General features: G+C 46.8%; 1 protein-coding gene across 1 annotated transcript; it reads left to right on the forward strand.

Moving 5' to 3' along the window:
* Positions 1–1344: 1344 nt before the first annotated feature.
* Positions 1345–2649, forward strand: LOC116966820 (zinc finger protein 239-like). The gene is made up of 2 exons (XM_033013159.1): positions 1345–1382; positions 1701–2649. Exons 1-2 carry the CDS (start codon positions 1345–1347, stop codon positions 2647–2649), a joined length of 987 nt encoding a protein of 328 aa, XP_032869050.1.
* Positions 2650–19224: the final 16575 nt, after the last annotated feature.

Below are 19224 nucleotides of genomic sequence, written 5' to 3' on the forward strand. Positions count from 1 at the left end.
CTGCTTCCACCAGCCTGTGACTAAAGCAGTGTGCCGGTGCCGGTGACCTGCTTCCACCCCCCGCGCTGCCCTCCCCTGGATAATCTTTGGTCTATCTCTGTCTTTCTCTGACTCTCTGGGGCAACCGTTGCTAGGGCGGGATGGGCGGCTCCGATTGGCGGAGGCCGCAGTTTGACCGAGGGGCGGGGCTACGGCTTGACCTATAGGACCCGGTCTTCTGCGGTGGAACGCGGCTCTGATTGGCCGAATGTAAGGAGGGGCGGAACCTGGTCATTTGTGACGTCGGGAGGCAGGATTGTCCCATTGGCGGCTGGCGCTGCCCGTCAATGGAGGAGGGAGGGGGCGGGACTAGTCGCCGGTGACGTGTGTCGGGCCGACGGTATCAGGCCTGCGCTCATCGCCGACAGCTCAGTTGGGTACAGCCGCCGCCGCCACTCGGTCCCGCGTCCTTTCCCCACATTCTCCACTCTTCCCGAGGGCGATCAGCGACCCGAGGAGCCGGAGCAAAGGTCTTTGAGCAGGAGCCCGAGGCGTGCGGGCTGGATTACGTAACGGCGCAGGGCGGGGGTACGTTACGGCGCAGGGCGGGATTACGTCACGGCGCTGGGCGGGATTACGTCACGGCGCTGGTAGTTCACGGTGTGGGGAGGTGTTACGTCACGGTGGGGCGGTGCTACGTCACTGTGCAAGGCCTCACTTCGGCTGTCCTCATTCTCCTTCCCAACTTGCCTCCTCACCACCTCTCCACTCCTTCCCCTCACACCCCTATCTCCTCCCTCTCGCCCCCCTGCCTGCCCCCCTCCCTTCTCCCCCTCACCCCCTCCTCACCATCTCTCTTCACTCAATTCCCCTCCCCCTCTCAACCCCCTGCCCTCCCCCCCCCTTCAAGCACTAGTAATGTTCATGCCCTCCCCCCCCCCCCTTCAAGCGTTAGTAATGTCCTGCTTGCCAGCTTGTTGACCCCCTTTGTGTTCCCCTCCTGCAGGGTATAGAAGCCTTTGCTGTGGACGGAGAGACGGGGACGTGACCGGCCATTGAGGGCGGCCAGGGTGCTGGTGAGCCCTCCGCCCCCCATCTGCTCGGTGTGCGGCATGAGCTTCGAAGGGTTGAGCTTCGATGGAGGACCACATGGCAGGGCACAACAAGGAGAAGCGTTATGAGTGCGACGTGTGTGGCAAGGCCTGGCAGTACCCGAGTCTGCTGGAGATCCACCAGCGGGTGCACACGGGAAAACGCCCCTTCGACTGCTCGGAGTGCAGCAAGAACTTCGCCAGCTACGACAGCCTGCTGCAGCACAACCGCGTGCACTCCGGCGAGAGGCCCTTCACCTGCTCCGACTGCGGCATGAGCTTCAAGACGACGAATGACCTGAAGATCCACTGGCGAGTGCACACGGGCGAGAAACCCTATGGCTGCTCCACCTGCGATATGAGCTTTGCCCAGTTGTCGGGGCTGCGGGAGCACAGGCGGGTGCACAGTAGTGAGCGGCCCTTCACCTGCTCCGACTGCGGCAAAGGCTTCAAGTCTTCCAAGGACCTGAAGCAGCACAGACGCCTGCACATTGGGGTGCGGCCCTACACCTGCAGCGACTGCGGCAAGGGCTTCACATGCTCCAGCAGCTTGTTGGAGCACCAGCACATCCACACCGGCGAGCGCCCCTACACCTGCGCCCAGTGCGGCAAGGGCTTCATCCGCTCCAGCAACCTGCTGGAGCATCAGCACACCCATTCCGGTGAGCGCCCCTACACCTGCGCCCAGTGTGGCAAGGGCTTCACCCACTCCACCAGGCTGCTGTCTCACCAGCGGGTGCACTCCAGCGAGAGGCCCTTCGGCTGCTCCGACTGCGGCAAGAGCTTCAAGACGACGCAAGAGCTGAAAGTCCATCGGCGGGTGCACACGGGCGAGAAGCCCTATGGCTGCTCCACCTGCGGCAAGAGCTTTACCCGGTTGTCAGGGCTGTGGGTGCACCGGCGGGTGCATAGCAGTGAGCGGCCCTTCACTTGCTCCGAGTGCAGCAAAGGCTTTAAGTCGTCGCCAGAACTGAAGGTGCACAGGCGCCTACACACCGGGGAGCGACCCTACACCTGCAGTGACTGCGGCATGGGCTTCACCCACTACCAAAGCCTGCTGGATCACCGGCGCACCCACACCGGCGAGCGCCCCTACACCTGCGCCCAGTGTGGCAAGGGCTTCACCCGCTCCAACAACCTTGCGTCCCACCAACGCACCCACAGCGGGGAGAGGCCCTACACCTGCGCCCAGTGTGGCAAGGGCTTCACCCGCTCCACCAAGCTGCTGGAGCACCAGCGCACCCACACCGGCGACCGCCCCTACACCTGCGCCCAGTGCGGCAATGGCTTCACCAGCTCCACTAGGTTGCTGTCTCACCAACAGGTGCACGATGGCGGAGAGCACTTTGCCATGGCCTCCCACACCCTGGCTCACCTGCGTGTGCACACCAGTGGCCAGCCCTACGACTGTCCGTGCTGCAGTGAGGTGTTTGACTGCTCGCAGGGGTTGCGGCAGCACCCCCTGCGAGCCCATGCCGGTGAGCAGCTGCTCCCACAGCGGCAAGTGTTTCAAGAGACCACAGGGGCTGCGGGAGCATCAACAGATACACACCGGGGAGAGACCCTTTGTGTGCGCTGAATGTTTCACCCGAATGTCCAGCCTGTGTGACCAGAACTGTATGCAATACTCCAAATGCTACCTGACCAATGTCCCTTAAAACCGCACATACATTCCTCTCTCCTTATCTCACACCCTTTTATCTCCTTATTTTCTCTCTCCTCTGTCACTTACTTCACTCATCTGCCGATCACCCCCTCATCTGTTAACAGTGCCAGTCTGAAGAAGGGTCTCGACCCGAAATGCCACCATGCCATCTTCTCCACAGAGGCTGCCTAACCCGCCGAGTTACTCCAGCACTCTGTGAAACGTCATCTATCCAGAGATTGCTGCCTGACTCACCGAGTTACTGCAGTATTTCATGTTAGAGTCATAGAGTGATACAATGTTCAGCTCAACTTGCCCACACCAAAACCACATGTCCCAGCTACACTAGTCCCACCTACCTGCATTTGGTCCATATCCCTCCAAACCTGTCTTATCCATGTACCTGTCTAACTGTTTCTTAAACGTTGGGATAGTCCCAGCCTCAACTACCTCCGGCAGCTTGTTCCATAAACCCACCACCCTCTGTGTGAAAAAGTTACCCCTCAGATTCCTATTAAATCTTTTCCCCTTCACCTTGAACCCATGTCTGGTCCTCGATTCCCCCACTCTGGGCAAGAGATTCTGCATCTAACTAAATTGTGTTCTATGCAAGATTCCAGCATCTGCAGTTTCTTGTGTCTGCCTCACCTATATCCACCTTTCACTTCAGAAGAAGGTTCTCAACCTGAAACGTCACCCATTCCTTCTCTCCAGAGATGCTGCCTGTCCCGCTGAGTTACTCCAGCACTTTGTGTCCACCTATCACTTGTCCAGCCCCATCTCTCTTTTCTAGCTTCTACCCCATACCCTCTCCACTCAGTCTGAAGAAGGGTCCTGACTCAAAACCTCGTTTGTCCATTCCATCTAAAGAGGTAGAGGAACTCAGTGGGCCAGGCTGCATTTGTAGAGGGAAGGGATTCTAAGGCAACCACTCCCACCTCTCCAACTTTCTCCACCTCCCACACCAAGCTGTCTGAAGAAGTGACCTAGAATGTTGCCTGTCCATGCTTTCCAGAGGTGCAAGTTACTCCAGGAGATTGTGTCTCTTTTTGTGAACCGGCATCTGCTGTTCCTTGTATCTAGACTAGGCGTGCATTTTACCCTACACTTGCGCTCGGTCAGCCAAGGCCCGCTGGATCTCACAGTTGCCAACCATTATAACTCTCCCCACTCGCAAACTGGAGGAACAGCACCTCATATCTTACAGACCAATGACATGAACATTGAATTCTCCAAATTAAGGAGACATCACCCCCCATCGTGGGCTATCCCTTCTTCATTCTTCTGTCTTTTCGCTGGCGAAAGGTGCCAGGATTAATCCGGAATCACTGCTTCCCGTCCCCTGGCCGTTCTCCCATATCTCTGAACGGTGGGATCTCGCTCTCCACCCTTGGACATCGGCAAGACTCCAGCTGCTGTAAACAAGGAATTTTGCTCGTTAATGAAATAAATGTCTTATTTTAAGCAAAAAATATATAGACAGGCCCCCAAATAATCAGTGTCAACAATAGACAATCAGTATCAACAATAGGGCAATAGACAACAGGAGTAGACCATTCGGCCCTTCGAGCCAGCGCCACCATTCAATGTGATCATGGCTGATCATCCCCAATTAATACCCCGTTCCTGCCTTCTCCCCATATCAACCTGACTCCACTATCTTTTAAGAGCCCTATCTAGCTCTCTTGTAAGTATCCAGAGAACCGGCCTCCGCCGCCCTCTGAGGCAGAGAATTCCACAGACTCGCAACTCTGTGAGAAAAAGTGTTTCCTCATCCCCGTTTGAAATGGCTTACCCCTTATTCTTTAAACTGTGGCCCCTGATTTCAACCGGGTGGCTCCACCATCACTGGCTGCCTCGCCAATAATCTGTCTGTCCCATCTACTGTTTTTTATTATTTTAAGTATGTTTTAAAAGTATGTTTTAATGTTTCTTGGTTTGTTTTATGTGGGGGGGGGGGGGGAATTGGGGGAAACGTTTTTTCAGTCACTTACCTTGATGGAGATGTGATTTTTCTCTGTGTCACATCTCCATGCGGCATAACAACGTGGAATGGAGCGGCCTTTCCTGAAAACCGATCCGGCGCTTCAAACCGCGGGTGCTTGGACTTTAATATCGTGGAGCCTGCGATCCTGTGGACTTTAACACCGTGAAGTCCGTGGTCTCTGGTAAGAAGAGGCCGACTCGGGAGCTCCATGCTGCGGAGTGTTCCAATCTGTCCTGATGCCGGAGTATCCATCATCCCGACGCGAGAGCTTCGGACATCGGACCGTCGCCAGTGGCGACTGCGGACGGTTCAATGTGGATTCCGCTGTGATGGATGTTTGTGTTAAATTTTGCTTTATGTGGCTAAGTGTCTTGTTGCTTTTTACTTAGTATGGCTGTATAGTAACTCAAATATCACTGTACCTTAATTGGCACATGTGACAATAAATTCAAACTTGATAAGGTTTCCTCTATATCTATCTCTATTATACTAAAACCTTATGTTCTCAACATTCTAAATGTGTGTGTGAGCCAGGATTGTGTCGGCTTTCTTTTAATCCCCTTAATTTGTATCTTCAGAGAGGAGGGGGTCGCAGAGACGGGAATAGGGGGTGTAATCCCGGCCTCTGCTATGTACAGGCTGGGTATCAGCGCTCGTTGGTGGGTGGGTACTTATGTTTTGCAGAAAATTCCAACCTTGGCTCACTGACTCATGGAGATGAACAGTAACATCATTTCTGTCGTTGATGCCCCCCGGGGAGGGCTCGCCCATCCCCCTCTCCCCTCGCTTAGCGAATATCTAATAAATTACATTCACATGAGTCTGAAGGAGGGGCTCGACCCAAAATGTCACCTATTCCTTCGCTCCATAGATGAAAGTTTACAACATATACATCAATGCTCGTTAAATGCCAGACACTCCTTAATACAATTTAAAGCACTACTCTAAAAACAAAATTAAACAGAATTTTTCCAAATAGCTCTCCTATTGCGACAAATGTCAACGTTTAGAAGCTAATTTAACTCATACTTTTGTAAATTGTTTAAAAAATTTTAAATTTTGGACGGATATTTTTAAAACAATTATTTCTGAAGTTGTTAATATCCAATTGGATCCTGATCCAAAACTAATAATATTAGGAATATCAGAACAAAGCATAAAACTTACAATAAACCAAAGACATTTCCTTGAGTCCTAATAATTGGGAAAAATTAATATTAAAATGTTGGAAAAACCCAACAACCCCCACAATTAAAATGTGGATTATGGAAATGTCTGAGACCTTACATTCGGAAAAAATTAGATTTGTCTTAATTGACAAATCAGAACTATTTGCTAGAATATGGAGTCCATTTATTGATTTTCTGAAAGGGTAAATTGGTTCAGCACGGAAGCTTGACTGAAACTTGAATCCAGGGTTGGATGAATAATTACACTTTATAATCTACGGACCTATCTCCAAAATTGTGTTTTAATTTTTTTTTATTTTTTCTTCTCCCTCTTTTCTCTCTATAGCTCTATCTTTCAAAAAAATCTATTACATTTTTTTTTATTTTTTTATTCTCACGCAGCCGCAGTGAAGCAACTTCACTGGTTCCAGGAATCGATGGGAGTTATTCCTCGACTTCGGGACCGGCTCTGTGCTGTTCCTCAGTCAAGAGCAAGTTTCACATTATACTTTAGGCTGTGGACTGAGCATCAAAAATGTGTCTAGAAATCGATTTTCCACAGATTTAGATTAGATTAGATTCAATTTTATTGTCATTGCACTTTTCAGTGCAACAAAATAGTTTAGCCTGCAGTCATAACATCGAATAAATAACAAAACACACAGTTCAACATCCACCACAATGAGTCCACCAGGCACCTCCTCACTGTGATGGAAGGCAAAAAGTCCCAAAGTCATTGTCTCTTTCCTCCTTGCTCTCCCTCTGTGCTGAGGCAATCCAGGCCCCATGTTGTGACCCCACCGGGTGATGGTAAACAAGTTCCGCAGCTGAATCCAAGCTCCGCAAACGGGCCGGTTCAAACTCCGCGGCCCGGGGTTGTCGAAGCTTCCACCCTCCAGTCCAGCCAACGAAGCTGTTGATGCTGGAGCTCCAGAAAAACAGGTTACCAACCTGTGACCTGCGAGCTCCCGATGATGTCGTCTACTGGCTAAGCCTCCGAGGCTCCGGAGTCCAGCCGGAAGTTGGGTTGCAACGCCACCACAGCCCCGAAGCCGGCCAGCCTTGCGTTGTTAAGTCCTGGCTGGCTTTGCCTCCGGAGCCTCGAGGTCGGTCCCAGTTGGAGGCCGCCAGCTCCGCCATAGGCTTCAGCGCGGACGGAGACGGGATAATGCAAGAAAGGTCGCATCCCCCCCGAAGGAAGAGTCAAAAAATATGTTTCACCCACCCCCCCACATATACAACTAAATAAACCGAAATAAACTAACAACGGAACAAAAGAAAACAAAAAAATAAAAGACAAAAGGACTGCATGCACCGCAGCTGCAAGGCAGCGCCGCAATTGATGAAATTAGATGAAGCAAAATTGAGAACGATGACATATCATTGAGAAGAATAATGGATGGGATTTATATAGCGCCTTTCTAATACTCAAGGCGCTTTACATCGCATTATTCATTCATTCCTCAGTCACACTCGGTGGTGGTAAGCTACTTCTGTAGCCACAACTGCCCTGGGGCAGACTGACGGAAGCGTGGCTGCCATTCTGCGCCTACGGCCCCTCCGACCACCACCAATCACTCACACACATTCACACACAGGCAAAGGTGGGTGAAGTGTCTTGCCCAAGGACACAACGACAGTATGCACTCCAAGCGGGATTCGAACCGGCCACCTTCCGGTCGCCAGCCGAACACTTAGCCCATTGTGCCATCTGTCGACCCAATAATGCTCATATTACACTATGGGCAGCCTTCTTCCGTGTTGCAGTCCAGATATATAAATGACGTGCTCCTGAACCAGCCGAATTAGTTCTTGTGGGTTCCTCCCTAGACTGAATCCCAATGACTGCCAGTGTGCAGAGTGGGAGTCACGGCCGTAGTGGGACTGGGGCAGTTTCAGGCTGGGGGACATTCCTGCAAGGCATCTTCCGGTCGCTTTAATAAGAATTTTAATGAGACTGCAGCAGAACTCCCAAGTTTTAAGGGCTCATGAACCTGCCTAATTAAAGGGTCAGGACAGATCCTCTGAGTATGGATACTCCGATATGGACCGCCATAGTGGGGGTAACGGCCATAGTGGGACTGGGGCAGTGCCTGGCTGGGTGACAGACCTGTAAGAGACCTGTCTTTTTCCTGATGTAAATGTCACATCCTGACCAAGAATCGAATGCTCTGATGTTTACTCGATGAGTATTCATTTTAAGTTACAATGAGCCTATATTTATGTTACAGATCCCCCCCCCCCCCCCCCCCCCCCCCCCCCCCGATGGTGCCTTTGCAAATGAGGGCTATTGCCTTTATAGGCTGTGGGCCGAGGAGCTTTTCGGTGACCCAACTCACGGAACTACATGATATTTTCACATATTGTGTAAAAATATTATATACATCACCCCTGAAACTCGTCAAGAACAAAACCTGCACGTTTTTTAAATTAAATTAGAGAAAAAACTGAAAAATATTGGATATTTATATTTCAATCAAAGCATGTTTGACATTGAATCGGACGCCAGGTGGCCAATCACGCACTTTGTTTCAGGCTAGCTAGGCAGGGAGCATACAACATGGCTGAGAGTGCTTCCACTGATGCCTGTTTTACTGGAGGTTCCGATGAAGGTTCTTTGTAGTTCTGTGGAATACATGTTGTGGAAACTTGCAGCAGGGTAATTGAATTTAGTGAGAAAAGCATTAAGAAGTCTGAAGAATGTGCAGCTAAGTGGATATAAGTGGAACAAAGCCTTGAAAGCAAAGTCCCTGGTGAGGTGCTGCAGTCAAACTTTGTGAATCAACTGGAACTGCATCAGTGGAAGCACTCTCAGCCATGTTGTGGGCTCCCTGGCCTGAAACAAATCGCGTGATTGGCCACCTGGCGTCCGACAATGTCAAACGTGCTTTGATTGGACTAAAAATACCCGAACATTTTCCGTTTTTTCTCTAATTTAATAAAAAATGTGCAAGTTTCGTTCTTGACGAGTTTCAGGGATGATTTATATGATATTTTTACACAATATGTGAAAACTTCATGTAATTCCATGAATTGGGTCACGAAACTTCACAAAAAAGCTCCTCGGCCCACAGCCTAATATAGTAGGTTAAAACTAAACAGTGTTAAATACTAAACAGTGTTAAATACTGAAAGAGATTACAAATTATCACATTATAAATTAATTTAACAGTATCACAGTAAAACTATAATACACCATAATGCATTATAACACTATAACACACTTTAACACTATAATACACTATAACACACTAAATCGCACTCTAAACCAATATAACTCATTAATATAGTCAAATACACAACAAACACTTTAACATAAAGTGTTATAGTTATGTTGTAGTGCATTATTATCTATCTTAGTGTGTTAAAATTTGCAGATGACACCACAGTGGTGGGACTCATCAGTGGAGATGATGAAACAATGTACAGGGAGGAAGTGAAACAACTAGTGGACTGGTGCGGCAACAACAATCTAGAATTAAACGTAGAAAAAACAAAGGAGATGATTGTCGACTTCAGGAGGTCGCAGACCAAACACACACCCCTCAACATCAGTGGCACCACGGTGGAGAGAGTGGAGAGCATAAAGTTCCTTGGAGTGCAAATAACAGACAGTCTCCGGAGAGAGTGCTAAAAATAATAATATTAATAATAATAATAATAATTATTATTATAATAATAATAATAATAATAATAATAATAATAATAATAATAATAATAATAATAATAATATTAATAATATTAATAATAATAATAATACATTTTATTTATGGGCGCCTTTCAAGACTCTTAAGGACACCTTACAAAATTTAGTGACAGAATAAAAAAACATGTAAGCGGAATGAAACAAAACAAAAAATAACGACAAAAAATAAATAAAAAAAATAATAAAGATATCAACAATACACAATTCAAAGACACAATTCAAAGAGAGAGCAGCGACAGCTAATCGCGCCAGCGTTCACTCTCCCTTCCGGCAGCCATCTTGGAAACGGAGCAATAAGGATCTTTAACATAGAAACATCCCCCCACAATGGTTACCATTATGAGGGAAGGCACAATGGTGGCCTGGTGCTCGTCAGTGGGGTCATGGTCCAGGGGTAAGTAGGAGGAGGTGTCCGAGAGTTGGCGCGTGGCCTCAGCTTTGTAGAGATCGATGCGCCAGACTACCACGGCACCCCCCTTGTCGGCTGGTTTGATAACCCATATAACCATATAACAATTACAGCACGGAAACAGGCCATCTCGGCCATACAAGTCCGTGCCGAACAACTTTTTTTCCCTTAGTCCCACCTGCCTGCACTCATACCATAACCCTCCATTCCCTTCTCATCCATATGCCTATCCAATTTATTTTTAAATGATACCAACGAACCTGCCTCCACCACTTCCACTGGAAGCTCATTCCACACCGCTACCACTCTCTGAGTAAAGAAGTTCCCCCTCATGTTACCCCTAAACTTCTGTCCCTTAATTCTGAAGTCATGTCCTCTTGTTTGAATCTTCCCTATTCTCAAAGGGAAAAGCTTGTCCACATCAACTCTGTCTATCCCTCTCATCATTTTAAAGACCTCTATCAAGTCCCCCCTTAACCTTCTGCGCTCCAGAGAATAAAGACCTAACTTATTCAACCTATCTCTGTAACTTAGTTGTTGAAACCCAGGCAACATTCTAGTAAATCTCCTCTGTACTCTCTCTATTTTGTTGACATCCTTCCTATAATTGGGCGACCAAAATTGTGCACCATACTCCAGATTTGGTCTCACCAATGCCTTGTACAATTTTAATGGTGTATTATGGTGTATGTTACACTGTGCTTTGTATTTATTTTATCTTGTAATACTGTTATAGTAGATTAGTGTGCTACAGTTATTATCGCGTACACTATCGTGTGATATCGCACGTAATATTATTAAAGTGTATTATAGTATTATAATGTGCTTAATGTTATAATGTATTATATTGTTTTATTTGTGTCATTTTGTATTACTGTATATTGTATATAGTAGAGTACAGTGTGTCATAGTCTGTTATAGTGTATTATAATGTGTTATAGTATATTGTATATGTAATGTGTTATAGTATATAGTTATAGTGTGTTAGATAGTGTGTTAGTGTTATATTGTGCTATATACAATGTGTGTTGTAGCGTATTAGACTATTATAGTGTTATAGTGTGTTATATGTTGTATTGTATTATAGTGTGTTACTAGACTAAGTGGGACCCGTTGGGTCCCATGTTCACATGGGAGGGCAGGTTCCCCGACGCAATATTCCACCTCTCCACCAATTCCAATATTGGTGGACAGTGGGGTGGGGGGGGGGGGGTCTTTCTGGAGCGCTGGTATGGGTGTTGTTGGCTGCAGGGACTACTGGTCTCCAGAGGGCTAGTATGGACATTGTGGGCCAAATGGATTCTTGGGGTGGCAGCTCAGTCCCTCAAGCCTGATGTGCTGGCAGCTCACTCACGGCTGGTGGGCTGGCAGTTGAATCACAGCTATTCCTTGAAATTCCATTTCAGGCAGAGTGCAAGGCCACCAAATTCAAATCCATTTTCCTACCATTTCAAGCAGGGTGCAAGGCCACCAAATTCAAGCACAGTTTCTTACCTCTTCGAGCAAGGTGCAAGGCCACCAAATTCAAGTGCAGTTTCATACCATTTCAAGGAAGGTGCAACAACACCACATTCAAATGCAGTTTCATACCCTTTCATGCAGTGTGCAAGGCCACCACATTCAAATGCAGTTTCATACCATTTCAAACAGGGTGAAACCACCATAAAACCACACAAAACACCACACTCACAGTTCAGTAGACATTCAGTGTGTTCAGTTGATGCACAGGTCAGAGTCATGACCTCTCCCTCCCTTATCATGCAGAGACTGAGCCACACCCACACTTCCGGGCTTTATAATCCCTTCCCCTCCCACCGGAAAAGGTGTGGCTTTCATGGCATGATTGACAGGAGAGAGATTTTCACCATTTTTTAAACACTAATAACACTTTTATTTTTCATTGAGAGTAGGGAAGATTCAAACAAGAGGACATGACTTCAGAATTAAGGGACAGAAGTTTAGGGGTAACATGAGGGGGAACTTCTTTACTCAGAGAGTGGTAGCTGTGTGGAATGAGCTTCCAGTGGAAGTGGTGGCGGCAGGTTTGATTTTATCATTTAAAAATAAATTGGATAGGTATATGGATGGGAAAGGAATGGAGGGTTATGGTCTGAGTGCAGGTAGATGGGACTAGGGGGAAATAATTGTTCGGCACGGACTTGTAGGGCCGAGATGGCCTGTTTCCGTGCTGTAATTGTTATATGGTTATATGGTTATATGTTATATGATGGGAAGAATCGTCTACACCTGATGAGCGGAGGGGGACTGAGTAAGATGGCCAAAAATCACAGCCGTAAATGGTAGCGATTTATCTAAAATCAATATAGTGCAAACAGTTGTCAAGTTTAGACAAACAATCATTTGCAGTACCTTTTTACTTCAACCCAAACCCCCCAAACAACCCTTTGCAGTGCCTTTTTACTTCAACCCAAAACCCCCAAAAGTGGTCAAGATCCTACTTTTAGTAATATATAGAGTGTATTATAGTGTGTTTTAGTGTGTTATAGTGTGTAATAACGTATTATCATGTGTTATAGTATTATAGTGTGTTATAATGTTTTAGATTGTGTTGTAATGTGTTATAATGTATGCTAGTGTGTTATAGTGTAGCAGAGTGTGTGTTAAAATGTGCACTAGTGTGTGAAAATGTGTTTCGGTTTATTATGTGTTATAGTGTGTAACGTTATCGCGTATTATGGAGTGTTATAGTGTGATACACTACAATACAATACAATACAATACGGTTTTATTCGTCACATTGCACATAAAGTGCAAGTGAAATAAATGTGCCAGCAGCGGTACAATGAAAAAGGACACACAAAAACACAATAACAATTTCACAGAAACATCCATGGAGACACAACATTTGGCCAGTCCTCCTCCATTTTCCCCCCATGGTCGGGACCTCAACCCTCCGCAGCCGTCGCTGCGGGCGTCCAGGTAAGTCCAGAGTCGGCTCTTCCCCACCGGATGCTTTAGGTTGGTATAGGCCGCAGGCCGACGGTCGAAGTTTTAAAGACCCCGCCGCGCTGCAGCCAGAAGCACCGCAGACCACAGGGCCGGCAGTCGAAGCTCCCTTCCAGGGGTGATGGCAAGTCCATGCCGCGCCCGCAGTAGAAGTTGGCCGCGGGCCGGCATTCGGAGCTTCTTCTTCCCCCCGGGTCCCTCTCGAGGGTTTCCAGGCTGCGGACGCCGCGCCAGATTGAGCTCTGCAGTGTTAGTGTATTATAGTGTATGTGTTATAATGTATTATGGTGTGTGTTTGTGTATAATAGTGTTATAATCTATTATAGGATATTGTGTTAATCTAGTGTTATAATCTATTATGGGATATTATAGAATTATCATTAACATTATCACAATTGTACAGTGCTAAATGAAAAGACCTTTCCCAGGGAATATCGGAGCATCGCACATAAAAACTTAAACATTTCACGCATAAATAAAAAACAATCCAGTTCTCAGGTTGACTTTCTTCCCAACCAATTGTTCAAGCACTTTTGATTGCAACATGCGCCTTAATTTAGTTCAACAAAGAAACTGACAAGTTACTAAAGAACAATAAAAACTGTACGAATAGTTTAAAAAAGTACAGGTAAAAAAAGCAACATTAAAATACAATTAAAAAAGTCATAAAATGACCAGGGCAGCTGATTTAAGTGGCATGAGCCAGTGTCAGAGTTATTACTCAGTGCCAGTTATTAAATTGTCAGTGCAAAAGCAGCAGAATCAGGTAGAGTGACTGTTTAGTGTATACTATTAAATTAAATATTTATTATAATGTGTTATATTCATATAGTATGATGTAGTTAAATTGTTATAGTGTAATAGAGAGTGTGTTATAGTGCGTTATATATACAGTGATATAGTGTATTATATTGTATTATAATGTTATCTATATTACTAAAAGTCTGTTCTTGACTGGTTTTGGCCATCTGTGCTGCGATTTCCGAGAGAACGCCGCCACCTACGGCCGTCATTTTTGGCCACCTTGCTCAGAGCCCCCCTCCGCCGTATGTGTGCCGAGAATTTTTCCCGTCGATTAAAAATGACAGAGATATTAATGTTTTTACAACATTCCCCATTCTCTCTGCTGCCCCCGCTGGCGGCAGGGGGGAGGGACTATGAAACCAGGAGGTGGTGTGCCACACAGTTTCTTCAAGATGGAGGAAGGCAGAGGGTCACGTTTCTCTGAGCTGTGAATAACACTGAACACATGTCTACTCAAATGTAAGTGCCCTTAGTGGTTCTAAAATGCTTGCAGAATGTGTCTGTTGGTTCTAAAGCTTGCAAAAAGCGTCTGTATTGGTTCTAAAGCTTGCAAAAAATGTCTATTGGTTCTAAAGCTTGCAAAAAATGTCTATTGGTTCTAAAGCTTGCCAAAAAAAGTCTATTGGTTCTAAAGCTTGCAAAAAAAATGTCTATTGGTTCTAAAGCCTGCAAAAAAATGTCTTTTGGTTCTAAAGCTTGCAAAAAATGTCTCTATTGGTTCTAAAGCTTGCAAAAAATGTCTATTGGTTCTAAAGCATGCAAAAAAACGTCTATTGGTTCTAAAGCTTGCAAAACAATGTCTATTGGTTCTAAAGCTTTGCAATTAGTGTCTATTGGTTCTAAAGCTTTTCAAAAAGTGTCTATTGGTTCTAAAGTTTGCCAAAAAATGTCTATTGGTTCTAAAGCTTGCAAAAAAATGTTTATTGGTTCTAAAGCTTGCAAAACAATGTCTATTGGTTCTAAAGCTTGCAAAATATGTCTATTGGTTCTAAAGCTTGCAAAACAATGTCTATTGGTTCTAAAGCTTGCAAAATATGTCTATTCGTTCTAAAGCTTGCAAAAAAATGTCCATTGGTTCTAAAGCTTGCAAAAAACTGTCTATTGGTTCTCAAGCTTGTAAAAAAATGTCTATTGGTTCTAAAGCTTGCAAAAAAATGTCTATTGGTTCTAAAGCTTGCAAAAAGTGTGTCTATTGGTTCTAAAGCTTGCAAAAAAAATGTCTAGTGGTTCTAAAATGGTTCATACGAGTGCTCCAGAAAGCGCCCCTCCTCCCTCTCCCTCTCCCTCCCCCCCCTCCCCTGGTTGGCTTGGGTGTGTCTTGAAATTGAAAGGCACTACTTACTGCAAATGGTGGCATGAAGTTGAAAGGCACTACTTACTGCAAATGGTGGCTTGGGAGCTTTGGCTTGAAGTTGAAAGGCACTACTTACTGCAAATGGTGGCTTGGTTGCTTTGGCTTGAAGTTGAAAGGCACTACTTACTGCAAATGGTGGCTTGGGTGCTTTGGCTTGAAGTTAAAAGGCACTACTGTAAATGAACTTACTTCCTGTTTGCACTGTATATTGATTTTAGATAAAACGTTACCACTTACGGCTGTGATTTTTGGCCATCATACTCAGTCCCCCTCCGCTGAGCAGGTGCAGAGAATTCTTCCCATCAATGAAAAATAAAAGTGTTATGTTTTTTTTTAAATGTTGAGAATCTCTCTCCTGTCAATCACTCCATGAAAGCCACACCTTTTCCGGTGGGGGGGGGGGGGGGGTTGAGGGGTTATAAAACCCGGAAATGTGGGTGTGGCTCAGTCTCTGCAAGATGGAGGAGGGAGAGGTCACGACTCGCTGTCTTTAGTGGCTTTGCACCCCACTTCAAATGGTATGAAACTGCACTTGAATTTGGTAGCCTTGCACCATGCTAGACGTGGTAAGAAACTGCACTTGAATTTGGTGGCCTTATACCCTGCTTGAAATAGAATTTCAAGGATTAGCCATGAGTCAACTACCAGCCCACCAGCCGTGAGTGAGTTGCCAGCACAACAGGCTTGATTGACTGAGACGCCAGCCCAAGAATCCATTTGGCGCACAATTTGCATACTAGCCCTCTGGAAATCAGTCCCTTCAGCCCACAACACCCATACTAGCGCTCCAGAAAGCCCCCCCCCCCCCCCCAACTGGCCACCAATATTAGAATTGGTGGAGAGGTGGAATATTGCGTTGGTTGATCAACCCTTCTGTGTGATGTTGGGACCCAACGGGTCCCACTTAGTCTAGTATTACATAATGATGTTTAGTTTGTAATGTATTACTATAACAAATTATAATACTTTTTAACACATAACTATTTATAATGTGTATCCCATCCTCCCTCTTCATCTGTATCTCTACCTCCATCTCTATCTCTAACTACACGTCCATCTTTATGTCCAGCTCCACCTTTAGCTCCATCTCCACCTCCAGCGTCTCCATCTCCATCCATGGCACTAGTTCCAGCTCAATCTCCAGCTCAAGCTCCAGCTCCATCTCCAGCTCCAGCTCCAGCTCCATCTCCAGCTCCATCTCCAGCTCCATCTCCAGCTCCATCTCCAGCTTCAACTCCAGCCCCATCTCGAGTTCCATCTCCACCTCATGCTCTAGCTCTATTTTATATTAAAATGTAGCTTAGATCTGTTTGGTCCATTAACTCGCAGGCACTTTTTAAGCGCAAATTTTGATTACTTTCCATTCTTGGAGGAGCGTTGGGAAAGCACCGCCCCAACTCCAATATCAGAGGCATCAACCTCCACCACAAATTGACGGGGCGGCTCAGGATGCTCCAGGAAGTGAAGCATTGCTTAAGATCCTGGAATGCCCCTCAGCAGCAGGGACCAGGCAAACTTGGAGGAGGGAGACAATAGACAATAGGTGCAGGAGTAGGTCATTCGGCCCATCGAGTCAGCAGAGCCATTCACTGTGATCATGGCTGATCATCCACAATCAGTACCCCGTTCCTGCCTTCTCCCCATATCCCATTACTCTGCTATCTTTAAGAGCTCTATCTAACTCTCTCTTGAAAGCATCCAGAGAATTGGCCACCACTGCCTTCTGAGGCAGAGAATCTTACAGATTCACGACTCTCTGGGTGAAAAGGTTTTTCCTCATCTCTGTTCTAAATAGCCGGCCCTTTATTCTTAACCTGTGGGCCCGTGAGAGGTGAGAGGAGTAGCCAGGATGCTGTAGTTGCGGATGAAGTGGCGGTAAAAATTGGCGAGGAAGTGTTGGCCTTCCGACTGGTAGACTCAGGCCAATCTACCACCACTCTCACCTTTCCTGGATCCATCTCGACGTGGCCAGCAGAGAGGATGTAAGCCAGGAAGGACAATGTGGACTGGTGGAGCTCACACTTCTCTGCCTTGACGAACAGCTGGTTCTCCCATAGCCACTGCAGGGCGAGACAGATATGGCGGGTATGTTCCGATGCAGAGCTAGAGTAGACGAGGATGTCATCCAGGTACACAAAGACAAACTGGTTCAGCATGTCCCGGACACATCATTGACCACAGTCTGGAAGACAGGCCGAAGGGATTACGAGGCACTCATAATGCCCGCTGGGTGTGACCCACTCATCCCCTTCCTTGATGCGAACCAAATGGTGGGCATTGGGTAGATCTAGCTTGGTAAACATGGTGGCACGCTGCAGGCAGTTGAAGACAGAGATGAGTGGCATGGGGTAACGGTTTTTGACACTGATGTCATTCAGGCCTTGATAGTCAATGCAAGGGCGAAGGTCGCCATCCTTCTTAATGAAAGAAAACCCTCGTCCCGGCGGGAGAGGAGAATAGACAGGGTTTTTCTTTAATCTTAAGCAATAGACCAGCTGCCAGAGACTCTGAAATGTATCTCTCCATGGGGTTGATCTCAGGAGCAGAGAGCGAGTGCAGGTGACCGCGGGGTGGAGGAGTATCGAATAATAAGTCAATGGCACAATCATAAGGACGGTGAGTTAAAGAGGTGGCTCGCAACTTGCAGAAGACCTCTTTCAGGTCATGATACTCAAATGGTACGTTGGACAGGTCAGGGTTGTCACTAGGAGCAACAGACACAGAGGTGAGGGGAAGACAAATCCTCTCCCCAAGTGGAGATCTTGCCAGTGGACTTGTGAGTAGTCAGCCAATGCCGACCAAGAACGACAGGGACACAAGGTGAGTTTTCCAGGAGCAACTGAATTCTCTCCTGTGGTTTCCATTAACACAAAGTTCTAGAGGGAGAGCAGAGAGTGAAGCCATCTATATAATTCAAGTCTCATCTTGACCACTTCCTGTCTGCGCTTTATATTGATTTTAGAAAAAACGCTACCTTGTATCGCTGTGATTTTTGGCCATCTTATTCACAGTCCTCCTCCGCTGAGCTGACACCGAGGACTTTTCCCATCGATGAAAAATAAAAAAGTTATGAGTGATTAAAAATTGAGATCAGCTAATTGGTCCTCTCGTCTGTCAATCACAGCAATGAAGGTAAGCCCCTTCCGTGGGGGGGGGGGGGCGCGGACTATAAAACCTCGGATGCCAGGTGAGTCAGTTACTCTCCAAGATCGCGAGGGAGAGGCCACGACTCATTCTAAGCTGTGAATCAACTGAACTGTGAGTCTGCAATGTACTTGGAATAAATGATTGGCCACCACTGCCTTTTGAGGCAACAGATTCACAACTCTCTGGGTAAAAACGTTTTTCCTCATCTCCGTTCTAAATGGCAAACCCGTTATTCTTAAACTGTGGCACCTGTTTCTGGACCCCCCACCACGTTTCCTGCCACTAGCGTGTCCAATCCCCTAATAATCTTATGTTTCAATAAGATATCCTCTCATCCTTCTAAATTCCAGAGTATACAAGCCCACCCGCTCCATTCTTTCAACATATGACAGTCCCGCCATCCCAGGAATTAACCTTGTGAACCTACGCTGCACTCCCTCAAAAGCAAGAATGTCCTTCCTCTAATTTGGAGACCAAAACTGCCCACAGTACTCCAGGTGTGGTCTCACTAGGGCTCTGTACAACAGCAGGACCTCTTTGCTCCTATACTCAACTCCTCTTGTTAAGAAGGCCAGCAGGTCATTAGGTTTCTTTTGTGGGAGACAGGTGCGGACTGGGGAGTGTGTGATGATGGGGCGAGAGGAGCGGACTGGGGAGTGTGTGATGATGGGGAGACAGGCGCGGACTGGGGAGTGTGTGATGATGGGGAGAGAGGAGCGGACTGGGGAGTGTGTGATGATGGGGAGAGAGGAGCGGACTGGGGAGTGTGTGATGATGGGGCGAGAGGAGCGGACTGGAGAGTGTGTGATGATGGGGAGAGAGGAGCGGACTGGGGAGTGTGTGATGATGGGGAGAGAGGGTTGGTGTATGACGCTTGATTTGATTGTTGTCTCCTGCGGTCTGCAGTCGATTCACCCTGATCAGCCGATCAAACTGTCTCTCCTTCCCCGCTCACCTTTCCTCTTC

The sequence above is a fragment of the Amblyraja radiata genome, chromosome 38 (assembly GCF_010909765.2).
Source record: "Amblyraja radiata isolate CabotCenter1 chromosome 38, sAmbRad1.1.pri, whole genome shotgun sequence".
NCBI lineage: Eukaryota > Metazoa > Chordata > Chondrichthyes > Rajiformes > Rajidae > Amblyraja > Amblyraja radiata.

Bases quoted from the DNA above. Each gene is read 5' to 3' on its own strand.
- LOC116966820 (XM_033013159.1), top strand. From the start codon at position 1,345: ATGAGCTTCAAGACGACGAATGACCTGAAGATCCACTG. The intron at 1,383-1,700 runs GCGAGTGCACAC...CATCCGCTCCAG, and splicing joins AATGACCTGAAGATCCACTG to CAACCTGCTGGAGCATCAGC.